The 16,811-nt window shown below is 34.9% G+C and overlaps 1 protein-coding gene across 1 annotated transcript in view; it reads right to left on the reverse strand.

The window, feature by feature from the left end:
* The window catches only part of LOC111058678 (acetylcholinesterase), a 37,663-nt gene that overhangs the window by 16,774 nt on the left and 4,078 nt on the right, over nt 1-16,811 (reverse strand). Inside the window, exons 4-9 of the mRNA XM_039419821.1 lie at nt 16,400-16,592; nt 15,172-15,366; nt 13,823-14,014; nt 8,344-8,534; nt 5,437-5,680; nt 3,032-3,191 (exon numbers count right to left, since the gene is read on the reverse strand). Of these exons, the coding sequence (XP_039275755.1) occupies nt 3,032-3,191; nt 5,437-5,680; nt 8,344-8,534; nt 13,823-14,014; nt 15,172-15,366; nt 16,400-16,592 (1,175 nt within the window). The remainder of the gene's footprint in view (nt 1-3,031; nt 3,192-5,436; nt 5,681-8,343; nt 8,535-13,822; nt 14,015-15,171; nt 15,367-16,399; nt 16,593-16,811) is intronic.

Raw genomic sequence — 16,811 nt, forward strand, 5'->3', positions numbered from 1 at the left:
TTTTCTCGAAAACGGCTCAAACGATTTTCTACAAATTCATACCATGGATAGCTATTTATAAGCCCTATCAACTGACATGAGTCTTATTCCTGGGAAAATTGCAGGAGCTCCGTAATATTCTTGAGAAAAATGGCGGATGATTACTAAAAATTCATGTTTTTCACGATTTTCTCAAAAATGACTTGACCAATTTTTTTCAAATTCATCAGCTCTATCAACTGGCATGAGTCTCCTTTCTGGGAAACTAATGGGGGGTCCACCCCATCCTTGAGAAATCCATTCTCGTGCATGAGGTAGAGCAGTTCATAATAAGAACACATAGTCGAGATATTTCATCTGTAGAACAGCTGTTTTGACGACTTTAAAAAAAATGACGACTGGAAAAATCATCGAATTTCACAATTTACACAAAGGAAAAAGTACTCTGAAAACAATTATATACACACATATACAAAAGTCTGATCGTAGTTTCAAATATGAGCAAGGAAAGTTGTGTGAGTGTACCACACCAGATTTTTTTGGAAAGCAATACTTTCCTTACCTATGGTAATAGGGCAAGGAAAGTAAAAAAGTATTAACTCAACCTCCCAAATAATTGAACATCATCTTTTAGGTTATTTAGACAAATCAGAATAAAAAATAAAACTACTTGTACAATTTCCTGATATTCAGATTACCTCAGATTTGCTAGAGCTATCACCTTCCACTTCTGCTTTCTGTAAACAACTATTCTCATATATATATTGTTTATTTTTGTGTGTGGCGAAAAATAGCGTTCGCACCACAGGCAAAAATGTTTTTCCGGCTCTCAATCTTCTCTAGTCCTCGGACATCGGCCTCGGACTTGAAAACCGATTTCGAGCCGGAAAAATCTCATTTTCTACTGTAGGTGCGAAATATTCTATTCCTATTGGAAATTCTTTTTTCTCTCTCTCTCTTAAAATTCGTTATCACTCTTTTGTTTTCTGCAGTGAAGTATTTCTTTCTTGTCATCAACTTGATTTTGTATTGTAAATTTTTTTTTGTTTTTATTTTTTATTTTAAATCGGTCTTTTTGCTACTTCCACCAGCGGTCAAAGACTTTTCTTTTTGCTGGTGGTGCCTGAAAAAATTTTTAGTTTTTAGTTCTTGGTAATCAATTTTATTTTATTTTCTTGTTATAAGTGTTGATTTATCGACCTTGATTTGTTGCATTGTTGAATTCTGGCAATAAAGAATTGAATTATTGAGAAATTTAATCTCTTGCTTATAGAATACAGAGTGTCCCAAAATTCGAAAATAAGTTCTATGGGTTCAAATAAAGAGAAAATGTAAAATAATTTTTTCCCTAAAACACTTCCTTTACGATATATTTGTCATTTTTTTACAAAAAATTTTTTATTTTCAAAGTTTTTCAACTGATCGCTATAGAAATTGGTAGATATGTTCAAATAAGATAGATGAACTGTAGAAAAAATATTCAACTTTGTTCAATTCGAAAATTCAAAATGGCGGCCAATTTAAACTTCTTAATTTAAATGTCTCCGAAATTTCGGGAGAACGGTGATAGATAAAGACATTTACCAAGGATAATTTCTTCAGAAATTTCATTCACAATAATTAGTCAACACCAAAAAAATGGAATCGGACAAAGCATAAGAGCGATACACTGAAATGTGTGTTACGAGTCAGCAAAACATCAATTCCTTGTGAATAGCAAGGAAGCCGACCAGTCTGTATTAATAACATCAGATTATGATTTTCTTGTGTTTTGATTGAAAAACATATAATATTTGAATCTAATCATCTGATCAACTGATTGAAATCGAATAATTATTTTGTTATTTAAACACAACAATAAAATCATAATTTTTTGATTACTGGAAACAGCATTAAAGCTGCGTTTACACCGGAGTTAATAACACAAGTTTTTAACATTTTTGTTATCAACTGATGTTTATTACAAAAGTTAATAACAGCTGGAGGATCCAGCTGGTGACAGGACAATAACGCTGGAGACACATGAGGTCTGCTATCTCTCCATAGTGAATGATTCAATAGAATCAACTGGTGTCACAGTATGCAATTGAATAATCGAATTTTCTTGAATTTTCAGCTTATTTTCAATTTTAGGTGTAAATTTTACTAAACATCAATTTATTATAGAGATTTTCATGCTCAATCTTCTCCACTTGAAATTTTGGGTTAAAATTGTATCTGAAGCCTGATAATTGGTATTCTAAAATCAAACTTTGCATAGGATGGGGCGGAGCTCCTGAAATTATTTCAGGTTATAGGACTTGTGGCAGTTGATATAACTTAGCTTATCAATCACTATAAGTATAAATTGGATCAAAATCGTTAGAGCTGCTTTCGAGAGAATCGCGAAAAACCCTGTTTTTGACAACATTTTCGCATCCTTATAGTGTGAGGAACTCAAGTTCCGAATTTCAAGTCATTCTGTTAATTGGGAGATGATATATCGTGTACACACACACACACACACACACACACACACACACACACACACACACACACACACCACACACACACACACACATACATACATACCAATACCCAAAAACCACTTTTTTGGACTCAGGGGACCTAGAAACGTATAGAAATTTGGGTACCTCAATTCTTTTCGGGAAGCAATACTTTCTTCACCCATGGTAAAAATGATCGTGTTTATATTTTACAGCTGGCTATACGTCAGTTTACGAATTTCGGGGATGCGATATTTTGATTTTCCACAGAATCACTCACTCACTTTTTACTATCCACAGACGAATTATCCTTTTAATGTCGTTCAGCGAGTTCTCCCAAGGATGAGGCCTAGTGCAATCTAATTTTTATATCTTAAACCTACTGTGTTCCAAATTTTGTGAAAATTGTAAGAGTCGTTTTTGAGATCCGTTGAACATATAACCAAATATAAAAATAAGAACAGATATACAGGAATTGCTTGATTAATAGAATAGGATAATGAGAGACAAGTTGGATGTCACTCTTGGTGGGTTCCGAACCACCCGTAGAGCTGATTCACACTTACCCATCTTGTATGAAATTCGCCCACAGAGTGACAAGCGATTCACGCATTTGGTCCTCAATTTGAAGTAGACTTTTACTTTTTGTATCTGGGACAAACAATAAAGTTGGCTCTTCCTCCGGATCTTTTGTCAACAGTGCAAATTCTTCCCGATGATAATTGACTAGAAAATTTATTAAACACCTGCTGTTAATTCACATGAGTGACTAGATGACATCCACAATAAAATAATCTGAGCCCGGGATTTAGCTAAGTTCTAGACTTCAAACAGCTAGAATCAGAAAATTAGCTTTCCGAAACGGGGCGTAGTCGAAGTCCACGCTTGAATCAATTTCGAAAAACTATAAAACTGCACACAAAATAATATGAAGAGATGATAGTGTAATGTTTGAATGATTTAGGAGTTTTTCATTTCGTCGAAAAAACTTTTCCAATTATAGAAATAAGAAAATAAATATTATCCAAAGAAGCCAATCAATTTTTATTGGAGAAAGTCAATTTTCTGACTCCGGCTGTTTAAAGTCTAGAGCTTAGCTAAATCCTGAGCTCGGAAACCTGCCCTAAAACTATAATCACTTTTATGGAAAAATGTGAAACTTTAGTGATGTGAACGTTATAATGACAGTGGAAAAAGATAGGAGAACAGCGTTGCCACTGCCTTCTATAGAGGATAGCTGTTATCAATCTTTCTCCATTGTCATCATAACGTTTACCATGGTATTTTCGGGGTTAACTCTGTTTTGTTCCAATGCTATCTATATATTCTCTGATACTGTGATAAACCCCTCTAGTGTGCAACTTCCTAGAAATTCGAGCTATAGTGGGGTCCAGATTATAATGACAGTGGAAAAGATAAGAGAACAACGTTGCCGATCCTCTGTCTTGTCAATGCCTTCTAGACGGCTGCTGATACATCTTTATTGATGTAATATTAACTGTTCATCCTAGTTTAAAATAATCATATTATAGTATTCTATGAAGCAAGAAATTATTTTTTAATGATTTCATGATGAATTTTTATAATCAAGATTAGAAATATTCTGTTAATTAATCATGTTTCCACATTGTTTAAAAACGATCTGGCAACAGAGCAAAGTGAAAAGAGATAGCGCTATCCGCTCTGTTGAATGATAGACAAGGATAGCAATACCTTTGCTAATCAGGCACTGCCATTAAAACGTAGACCTCACTATAGAACTGCACTGTTCATTAACTAAATTGTTAGATTGCAGTAAAATTACACTAGAAAATATCTGTGAGTTTGAGGTTTGTGTTCTCGAGAGTTCAGTTGTAAATATTCCATCCAAATTTGAAATTGGCAGTTCTATTCTGATTTGTGATTCCAATGTTGATTATTGGGTGTAAAATTCAATATTTACATAATCAAAATTAAGAAATAGAAGAAGTTTTGGCTAAAGCCTGAATTTTTCTGAATATTGTATTTGTTTGTCTCATTCTTGAACAAAATTAAGAAATCTTTCCATAAGCAACAGATGCTCTTTTGTATCTTCTCAAAAGCAACGTGTTGCAACCAAAAAGATACACAAGGAGCTTTTTTGAGTTACGTCCTTTTAGCACAACACGGTTTACAGTCCAGGTCCTGTATCTTTGCCTACCGGCTCATACTTGAAAATTTTGGTGGTAGCCTATCAGCTGACATTCGCTCAACATTCTCTTTCCATTGTTGGTGATACGTTGAAACACTCCCTCTCATGAAGAATCTCTGGGTGTAGGAAGCTTCCTTCAAGAAAGTTATTTTTTGTAAATGGAGCAACTCTCTCGATAAATATATCTCCAGGAAATAATTATTCAACTCAATCAACACTACCATAAAGAATTCATCCTCAAAATTGATAAATTCATTCATAACATTCATTTCTAAGAGCCGGCTTCCGAGCTCGGGATTTAGCTAAGTTCTAGGCTTTTAACAGCTGGAGTCAGAAAATTGGCTTTCCGAAACAGGGCATTGTCGCAGTCCACGTTCAAATTGAATTTCGAAAAACTAGACACAGAAAAACAAAAACACAGAATAATATGAAGAGAAAATAGTGTAAGTTTCAGCTATTTTGAATTATTCAGGAATGTTTCATTTCGTCAGAGAGAAACATTTTCAATAAATGAGAAAATAAAGATTATCATAAAAACCACGACTATGCCTAGTTTCGGGAAGCCAATTTTCTGACTCCAGCTGTTTACAGTTTTGAACACAGCTGAAACCCGAGCTGGGAAATCCTTCCCTTCAAAGTTAAAGAATGAAATTGTTCGGCCCGGATGCACAAGAGCCGGTCGAATTTTAACCATGATTTGTTCCACGAGAACCAATCAGAGGAGACGTTTTCGAATAGACGGCTTCTCTGATTGGTTCTCGTGTAATTTATTTGACCGGCTCTAGTGCAACCGGCACTTACTCCATCGGTGAACCGGTGACGTCAGAAAATCGACTATCCTACTAAACTGGTAGGTGAACTGGTAGAGAACGACTTTAGTCTCGTAGATCTCTCTGATTGTTTTCTGATGGGCAGGGTTCTCAATATGGCCGAGGATATCCTTCAGCACTTGTCTCACCTGATGCTTCTGTCTCTCCCTTAAAGAGAGAGCATGTAATCGTGCTGCTTGAACTATACCTACAGTGTACAGCCGATCGGTTACCATCTGCCAAATAAAAATAAATGAATATCAATTAATAAACAAATAGATGTATAAATCACTCAATAATTGAATGGATAAATGATGTATAATACTAGTAGTTCTGTGAAAAGTGGACCTCACGCAGTTTGCTCATCCACAAGTATCTGATTTCACCTGTATGAAATTTTAACAAACTCAGTTCACGTTCGAATTTGTATTCCATATGATATAATTCATTCAATATTTATTGTTTCATATTTTATTCTTGCTCGTTGATTCCATATGTTTTATTTGTTGAATGGTGTACTTTTCATTTATAATCCTGTCCTCATGCATGACCAATCTTGTACTAGTATTTTTTATTATTATTGACAAATTAATAAAATTATCAGCCAACTATATTCTTCACCGAATGGGTTGGATAAATCAGCGATATACAGTTTTGATCATTAAATCTTCAGAAATATTACGATCTCAAGATTTATTTAAATGGTTCAACCCAATTACTGAAGTCGAATTGACTGAAACACATGGTCATAGAATTAAGCCGAAGCAGTTCTACAAGTCATAGAAAGTATAAGGAATTCTAACTAATATACCGTCGTTGATCACACTCGGTATTATCTCACCCCAACGTTAGTAGACAGAAGGTTGATCACTCACAGGTGTAAGATTCGAAGTGGAGGGGGGAACGCCAGCGTGACGTCACGTGTAGTAAAAATGTGATGGAGTAACCATACTGAGCATACAGTTTATTCACTGTATCTTCAAATAAATCGTCGTTTATTGCCCTCAAGATTGACCTAGAATTTGAAAATTCTCCATACTTATAGCGAATGAATCACCGATTCTAATGATGTTGTTAAATATTCCAAGTTCATTCAACTTGTATGAATAAAATGAAGTTGAAAGATTTCAAGAGTCTAAAAACGTGACACGAAAAAGTTAATAAGCTGGAAAAGCGTTAGTAGACAACGTTATACTATTATAATTTCAGATTAACGCATGAAAAATATTGAAAAATTAATGAATTGCAATAAACCGATAAACCGATCCCGATAAATTTCATTCATATAAATGCACTGAACACATGCTGGTATTGAGCATATGTTCTACGAGAATCAAAATATCTCATCCCCAAAATTCACAAGCTGATGTATAGTCAAATTACAAAATATAAACACGACCTAGAAGATGAAGAAAGCTTGAGGGTTTGAAAAGGGAAGTTAGGAGGTGGGGTTTTTGCTTTTATATGGCAAAATGCTTGTATTATTTAAATGTTTTGATAATTATTGTAAGGCAGAAACAGAAAGCTTGCATGTCAGAAAATGTTTGTGTTATATAATTTGACTATACGTCACCGTATGATTTTCAAGAATGCGATATTTTGCCTTCTCTGTACTACAGCCTACGTCACGGCTGCAGTTCCCCCACTCCAATTGCATTTCAACTAAAATACTATAGATGAGTGACCAACCTTCTGTCTACTAACTTTGATCTCACCCTGCTGACCCCTTTGTCAGATGGTAGCGAGTTGGATTGGTTTCGATACCATATTAACTTGTGCAATATTTAGAATTCTTATATTTATCTACCTCTACAGCATCTATATATATATAAAAGCGAAATTGCACTCACTCACTGACTGACTGACTGATTCACTCACTCTCTCACTCACTCACTCACTCGCATAACTAAAAATCTACCGGACCAAAAACGTTCAAATTTGGTAGGTATGTTCAGTTGGCCCTTTAGAGGCGCACTAAGAAATCTTTTGGCAATATTTTAACTCTAAGGGTAGGTTTTTAAGGGTTTAAAGTTCGTCTTTTGGCATGTATATTCTTCTTCTCCCAATCTCTTAATTATAATTGAAATTTCCATATCATATGTTACTATAGAACTTTAATCTAGATAGAGTACCTTCTCTCGGAACAGTTGTTAACTGGCAACTAAATTAATAATTTTGTCAGGTTGGCATTAAGTTGAGTTGACTTTGTTAGGTTGGCACCAAGTTGAAGATTTAAATGCATTTATCGCGGAAAAATTGATTGGGCACTGCTACTTCAATCCTTATATATCCTAATATTACTAGCCGTCAGGCTCGCTTCGCTCGCCATATCCGTTTTGCTAGACGTTTAGTCTGGACCCCCGACTGGATCGTCCTAACATATGATAAAAATGCTCAAATGAAAAATGCAGGCGAGCGGAGCGAGCCTGCTGATCTCATTCTTGGACGGTCCAGTCGGGGGTCCAGGGGGCGGAGCCCCCTGGCTAGACGGATATGGCGAGCGAAGCGAGCCTGACGGCTAGTCTATAGTATTGTGGAGTCAATCAGTAGCGGTAAGGATTGCAGATTGATAAAGCGGCAGCAGTTTGCAGCAACTGATAGCAGACTTTTATATAAGCTCTTTGAAGAGCTGATAAGAACCATATGGTATTTTTATTTTAGCTGGCGCATAAATATGAAAATATTCAAATCTCATTTGCTCTACCGACTACTGCCAGCTGGGCACATGTAAGTCAAATACGGCTTTACAACTGTCAGATAAATTTCATGATTCACCGAATAAAGTCGAGTGTCATCGACTTGTTGGCGGTACGAAGTTCACCGGGCAAGCTAATTAGGTTGTATCAATGAATAAAGAATGAAGAATAAGTATGAATGAATCATATTATTTGTGTCCAACCTGATTTAATCTTGCGGTGGTGTTGATTGTAGTAACGTCATTATAACGTTCATTATAGTAACGTCTGATGTCGAAGATTACCTCCCTCAAAACTTGCTCGTCCACTAGATCCTTCAATTCTAGAAAGTATGGCCCATAGGTAAGGAAATCGTTGTGTTGAAAGTAGTAATCCCTGAAGGCGTCGACAAAATCTTGGAAAAAGAATTCAGCATTAGCGGCTTGAAGTGGTTTTTACCAATAGCAATACTACCTACAGTGAGATCCACGTTATAATGGCAGTGATCGATAAGCAATGGTATTGCTATCCTTGCCTATCATTCAACAAAGCAGATAGCGCTATCTTGCTTTGCTCTGTTGCCAGATCGTCTTTTATGAATGTAGAATAATCAATTGACAAAATTATCTTAATAATTATGGACTTATTGAAAAATATAATTTCCTGCTTAATAAAATATGATTGATCATTTCAATCAAAACCTTGTCCTGTAGAGTTGATAATTATTTATCTCAATTATGTGAATTCATTATGGAATTATTTTAGGGAATTATATGTGAATCATTATGGAGAATATGATTCCTCGCTCAATAAAATATGATTGATCATTTTGAACGTGAATGAACATACAATCTCACATCAATAAAACTTTATCCGCTACCGTCTATAGAAGGCATTGATTGACAAGACAGAGGTTCGGCAACGTTTGTCTCCTATATTTCTCCACTGCCATTACAACGTGGACCTCACTATATGCAAAACCTGCACCCATCAAAACAAGTTTTCAAGAAATTAAAGAAATAACGTATCAACAAAATTTCAATTCTATTCCGACTTAAAATACTTGCACTATCTCAAAAAAATCTCTGATGAGATTCGAGGAGTAAAGTTTCAATCCAATTTCTATTTTATCATCCAACATTGCAAGTCACCCAAACAGGAGAGAGGGGGCAGAACCATGGTTTCATTTTATGGAGGAATACTTTATCTTCCATGCAAATCATACGTTATTTCCACTACTCATGTTCCAAATTTGAACGACCTATACCATGAGATAATATCTTCTTAATAATATGCTATCTTCTTTCCTTGTAAAACTGGTTGAGTGTAACTCTGATAGCTCATTATACAGAGTGATTCATAATTATTATTGTGGTAGAATAATTCAGTACGTGATAGCAGAGGTAAAAATGAAAAAAAGTTCTTATAAACATATAACCATAAACGCTTCATTAGCGAGCTATACAGAGTGAAAGATTTCGCCCAGAATTCAGTTCCTCTGATGAAATATACTGATGCTGAATTGTTTGGGAACTAGTTTTTGAAAAACTTATGCTGAATTTTAATAAGAAAATATCTGAAAAATTGAATAAAACTAGTCTGAAAGCTGTAGTGTGAGTAGTTTTTGAGAAAAAAGTTGAAATATGCAAAAGATCCAAGTAGAAAAACACAGACTCCTACGTTTGATGTCCAATAACTTTCTTTAATGACCAGTAAACAAATAATTTTTCGCAATAAAATTGTAGAGAATTTAATTCTGAGAAGGATTATATAAGTTGTGTAAACTAATCTCAAATAGAAATTGAATAAAATGTATTCTTATGTAGTACATTACATCACAAAAATGTGCTGTTTTATGAGGAGAGAAATAATAACTCATAGTTTGTAGCTGATTTCAAATAAAACATGAATATTAATAACAGCTGTTCCAAAACAGCTGATTTATTTTGTTTTTAATAAGAAAATATTTAAAAGAAATTATCAGCTGAATAGTATATTTCGCACCTAGAGCAGAAAATGAGATTTTTCCAGCTCGAAATCGGTTTTCAAGTCCGAGGCCGTAGGCCGAGGACTAGAAAAGATTGAGAGCTGGAAAAACATTTTTGCCCGTGGTGCGAACGATATTTTTCGCCACACTACAGGTATTTCTGAAAAAATAAATAAAGAATACAAAATAAAGAATACTCGTTAAGCTATCGTACCTATCTCTTGATTTTAGTGGTAGAAGATTTGCAGTCAGGATTTCAGATTCTTTTAAAATTTCACTTGGAATACCACAGTCATCTTCAAGCATTTTTGAAAATTCGGAATGCACTAATCAACAATAAATAATTGAATAAAACTGGTTGCGAAGCGAATTAGGCGAAGAGATTTTCATGTTCAATATTTTCCACTTGGAGTTTTTTGTTTAAATTGTGTCTAAAGCCTGATAATTGTGAATCTAAAATTAAACTTTGCATAGATGGGACGGAGCTCCTGAAATTTTTACAGATATGGGACTAATTTTAGCGAAGAGATTTTCATGTTCAATATTTTCAGCGATATACAGCATTGATTATCAAATCTTTGGAAATAATACGTTCCAGAGATTTATATAAATTATCCAGTATCCGATTTGAAGAATCTCAAAATCATAGTATTAAGTTGCAGCAGCACAAATTCTCGCATCTGTATTTGCGGAATTCGACAAATCAGTCACAGAAATTGTGGACTGTTGGAGCAGCCGACGTCAGTAACCAGCAAGAGCAAAGAACTGCGGGAGCACCTGGGCGAGCCAGTAAGAAATTGGTACTATTATTATTCTAAGAACCACAATAAGGATTATATATCTTGTTATTCATGCTCTACCGACTGCAGCCAAGCAGGGCAACTCGTTATTGGAGAAAATAATGTGACAACATCAAACGTAGTAGTCTGTGTTTTTCTACTTGGATCTTTTGCATATTTCATCTTTTTTCTCAAAAACTACTCACACTACAGCTTCCAGACTAGTTTTATTCAATTTTTCAGATATTTTTCCATATGAATCCAGCATAAGGTTTTCAGAAAACTAGTCCCAAAACAATTCAGCATCGGTGTATTTCATCAGAGGATATAAGATATCATCCCGGAGATAAGCCTATAACCAAAGCTAAATTTCAACCAAATTCAAATGGCGACTCGGGAAATTGAGTTTTCATAGGAAACTGTGTGTGTGTGTTCGTGTGTCTGTGAGTGTGAGAGATCTATTTAACGTGTCGCGCCTTTCCTGGCATCATTCCAAGATGTTTAATGACCAGTTGTTCACTCACAGCAGATGTGATCTAATTGAAGAAGAAGATGAAGAAGAAGAAGAAGAAGAAGAAGAAGAAGAGAAGAAGAAGAAGAAGAATGAGTGAGAAAGGAAGAGGAAATAGAAGAAGAAGAATAGGAAGATTCAACTAAATGGGACAAGCAAATATGATAAGTTTATCACCTGATTATCAAGTGCAGGCATGTTACCAAGATGTACGAAATAGACAGGAAGATCAATAAGTCCTACTTTTTAAAAGTACATAATTTATTTATATTGTATTTTTCATTGTCAAATGATGACTAGATGTCCAACACACAGTTAAATTTGCTTCCCACAAAAAATGTATTAGAAGCTTCTTTGTTCGACTCACCAACATTAATAATATTATTTACATTATATCAATAGCTTTTAAAACTTGAATAATATTATTATTATTACTACTAATATGAATGAAAATACATATTTGCTTCTTTGAATGATGAATCTGATATAAATTTTTATGATAGGGACAATGATCCTACTTATATAGGGACATAAGGGAACAAAACGCTGATTATAATGTGAAAAGATTTAGTTTGTACTTCATATTTGTTGATATCGAAAAGTTTATCTAACCTACACCCAACACAACTAACCTAATTAACCCGCCGTCACCCTCAAAGTCGAATTTTGTTTTCAATTAAATTTATTTCCTCACACATAAATACAACGAGGAAAAGCAATATACAACAAAACAATCACAACAACTCTGCAAGGAAAGTGTTTTTGAAAAAAATTGATGGTTCATCCCTCTTCAAGGATAATGATTGTGGTGAGGGATGAGTCGCTTAACATAATAACTAACTTTATATTGGACTAAATCTTTGATAATCTGTCAATAAACCAAAACACATTCAAACAAACCGTAATATCATTCAAAAGGCAATTGGGTTGGGGAAGCCCGCCTCTCAGCCGGAGCGCGAAGCGCGGAGGCTGCTAACCCACCCTACTGGGGGTGCAGGGGGCGAAGCCCCCTGACGAGCGCAAAGCGCGAGTCACCCTGTATAATAATAGACATTGTGTTTATAAACAATAATACATGGTTCGGCACTGAGAGTTTACCCTTCTTACATAGACTGTTGAGTTATCACATCGAATGTGTGGATCATGGCTCCTACACACACGTACATTGTGTACGTAGTGATGTCATCACTACTCACAACCTTTGTCCCGTTCTCACTTTCACACTTCAAATAGGTTCATAGAAGATCATCGTATGGCATTAGATTCATCAATATTCCATTTATGTCCTATTCCATTATTTATTTGCCAAATAATTACAATATGTTTTGAGAAATTGTTTTAGTCTCCGCGACGTCACCATTTGAAAACACAATCATGCTCTCGACTAGAGACGAGTCTCTTCTCCACCTGAGTCGCGTAAGTGTTCATTCCAGTTTAAAATAATCAATTATATTAAAAAAATAATTACAATAATTATATTAATTATATAGAAATAATATTCTTCAATACTTCATAATATTGTTCATAACTGGGATGAGATATTTTGTTAATTAATTATTGGTTCTACATTGTTAAAAAGTGATCTGGCAACAGAGCAATGGCAGAAAGAGATAGTGCTATCCGCTTTGTTGAATGATAGACAAGGATAGGGATAAAATTGCCAATCAATCACTGCCATTATAACATGGATCTCGCTATAGGTAGTGCACGTCAAAACATTGTTAGGACCTTCAGCACAATATACGATAAACCATGTGCTAAACCACATTTACTTATGGATATGGTTGCATTTATGGATATTGATCATAATGTGTTTCAAACGGGGATAAACGAATACAGCTGACATTTCCCCGTTCAAACTGTGTATCTGCACACCAGCCTTGATGAATTAATGAATAAATGAATGAATGAATGAATAATGAATAATGAATAAATGAATAAATGAATAAATGAATAAATGAATAAATGAATAAATGAATAAAGAATAAATGAATAAATGAATAAATGAATAAATGAATAAATGAATAAATGAATAAATGACTAAATGAATAAATGAATAAATGAATAAATGAATAAATGAATAAATGAATGAATGAATGAATAAATGAATAAATGAATAAATGAATAAATGAATAAAGGAATAAATGAATAAATGAATTAATGAATAAATGAATAAATGAATAAATGAATAAATGAATAAATGATAAATGAATAAATGAAAAATGAATAAATGAATAAATGAATAAATGAATAAAGAATAAATGAATAAATGGAATAAATGAATAAATGAATAATGAATAAATGAATAATGAATAAATGAATAAATGAATAAATGAATAAATGAATAAATGAATAAATGAATAAATGAATAAATAATAAATGAATAAATAAATAAACAAATAAATAAATAAATGAACATTGTCTACTCACATATAGATCTTTGGTGGCCTTGACTAAGTCATCAGCGTCTGCCTGCATAAGGCAAACTCGAAAGTTGGTTCCACAAGGCGGGTCGCTCAGCTTCTTGGTCAATAAGTACGAGTTGATGACCGAACGCCTCTGGAACGCCCAAGGACACAGCGCTGATCCTCCCACCGATATTGCTCTATGGAACAGACCTGGCCAAGCACAAACAAGTACATGTTACCGTAGAGAAAAATATAGATTCAATATTCAAAATTTTTTGTGATCATAAACTCTGCGTTTAAATGTGCTGAAGAGTCATAACCTCTTTTGGACTAATTTATTATCAAAATTCGGGAATGGAATGGTAAGAGCTAAAAGCCTGTTTTACACTTCCGATCAAATCGAATCAATTCATTGCCACAAAGACTAACTTAAGAATCGGCCACGTCAATATTACAAACTAGGGATCATTTCATTGATGTGTGCTCTTTGACTCTTATGGATGATTCCATCATCGTTGAATGAATGGATAGATAACTCCAAATTATTACTGTTGTTTGTGTGATGCAGTGCCGGATTCTGAGCTCGGGATTTAGCTAAGTTCAAGACTTTAAACAGCTGAGTGAGAAAATTGGCTTTCTGAAACGGGGCTTAGTCACAGTTTTTATGATAATCTTCTCATTTATATAATAAATTGGAAACGTTTTTCCTTGATGAAATCAAACATTTCTGAATAATTCAAAATGGCTCTGTTTTCTCTTTATTCTATTTTGTGTTCAATTTTCTAGTTTTTCGGAATTTAATTTGAACGTAGACTGCGACTCTGCCCCGTTGGCTGAGGCTAGGCGCACACTGGTTAGTCGAGACAAGACAAGATCAGACACGTTCAGTCATCATACAGTAACAAGTAAGAATGTATACATTAACAATACAGTAACAATGTAAGTAAAGTAAATAATGTAAATAAAGTAATACAGTAACATGAAGACATGTCTAATTTGCAATGACTAATCAGTGTGAGTTGCGTCATAAGCAGCAATGTGAAGTGTTGTGACTAAACGTGTCTGATCATGTCTTGTCTTGTCTTGACTGACTTGTGTGCGCCTAGCCTTAGTCATTGCAATTAGACATGTCTTCATAAGCAACTATGCGAACTATTGTGACTAAACGTGTCTGATCATGTCTTGTCTTGTCTTGACTAACTGGTGTGCGCCCAGCCTCAATCTCGAGCTCGGAAACCGGTCCTTATACTGGCGAATAAAGAATTCTATTCCATTCTGAATACTAAATATAGCAACATAATGAATATAATATCAGCTGATGACAAGAGTGAAATGCTTGTGTTGGTGGCGCATAAGTGTGTACGCACCTCTGGATGCCTCAGACATGAGGTGGTAGTTGACAGAAGCGGCGCCCGCGGCCACGCCGGTCAGTGTGACCCGCTGGGGGTCGCCGCCCCAGGCGTCAATATGGCGCTGCACCCATTTCAGGGCGGCCACCTGGTCCCACAGTCCCAGGTTGGCCTTGAAATCCTTCCCGGTAAAAGAGCCGGCATTCAGAAAACCTGCAGCCAACAATTCAAACACTATGAAGTATACAGATGCAAATAAATTGTAAATTGCATTTTCGTTCAAATGATAATTGATGATTAATTATTATTGAAAGAAAAAGCCAATTGATTGCTGTAAATAACCCCGATGACTTCTGCTACTGCACAGATATTAACAATATAAAGCAGACGTCTTCGGGGTTATTTACATCATTTAATTGGAATTTTCGTTTAATAACAATTATTCTATAAAATATGTTGAATGAGTATTTATATCATGGGATTGAGAAAACATAGTTTTATTTTTATCACGTCCACATTAATTTATTACACTGAGTGTTGGTTGCTGGTCAATTTTAAATCGTGATTAATTTTACGAGAAACAATCAGAAAAGCCTTCTCTGAGTGGCTCTCTTGCAATTAACCACGGTTAAAACTTAACCGGTTTTTGTACAACCGGGCCCAGCTTTTGCACATGACTGCTGACTGCGGTTTCTTATTCAAAATAAATAGATATTTGTAGTAGAGGATAGACTTTTACCCAAGGTCCTTCTACTCATATATTCTGGTTCAGGTTTTGAAAATCTTGTTCAATGTGATACCATAGCTCAATCATGCATCATGATAGAATGATGAGACATCATAAATATAATGAGGTCCACGTTATAATGGCAGTGTTTGATTGGCAATGGTATTGCTATCCTTGCTTATCATTCAACAACGCGGATAGCGCTATCTCTTTCTCGCTTTGGTCTGTTGCCAGATCGTTTTTCAACAATGTAAAATTGATGATTAATCAACAAAATATTCCATCTTAACTATGGAACTATGGAAAAGTATAATTTCTTAATCAATAAAATATAATTGATTATTTCATCAGGTTAATATTACATCAATAAACCTGTATCTGCTACCGGATATAGAAGGCATTGACAAGACAGAGGATCGGCTACGTTGTTCTCCTATCTTTCTCCACTGCCATTATAACGTGGACCCCACTATACAATAAAATATTATAAATAATGAAGACGCCATGATGAGAACTCACCCAGAGCTCCAAGCCGAAATCTGACAAAAACAAAGAGTATGAAGTTGCAGCAGAAGTACTCGGTCATCTGGTAGTGGTTCATGGGGATGTCATACATGAATGTGCCAGGATGCAAGAACACCATGACAGGTGCATGCTGACTGTAACCCACCACATCCTCCTTCTCTCTCAGTTTGTGTTCCACCACAAGATCCTGCATCATACAAAATAATTCCTTACATCCTTATAAAAGAAAATGGCTTGTTACAAATCCGTTCAACTCCCTAGAAGAATTCAACACAGGAATAAATTATTAATATAAACTGTTGTATGAAATAGTTGATTATATAGTGTAGCCTTATTATTGTGAGGTCCACGTTATAATGGCAGTGGAGAAACATATGAGAGCAACATTACCGAATCTCTGCCTTCT

This window comes from Nilaparvata lugens, chromosome 1, assembly GCF_014356525.2.
Source record: "Nilaparvata lugens isolate BPH chromosome 1, ASM1435652v1, whole genome shotgun sequence".
Classification (NCBI taxonomy): domain Eukaryota; kingdom Metazoa; phylum Arthropoda; class Insecta; order Hemiptera; family Delphacidae; genus Nilaparvata; species Nilaparvata lugens.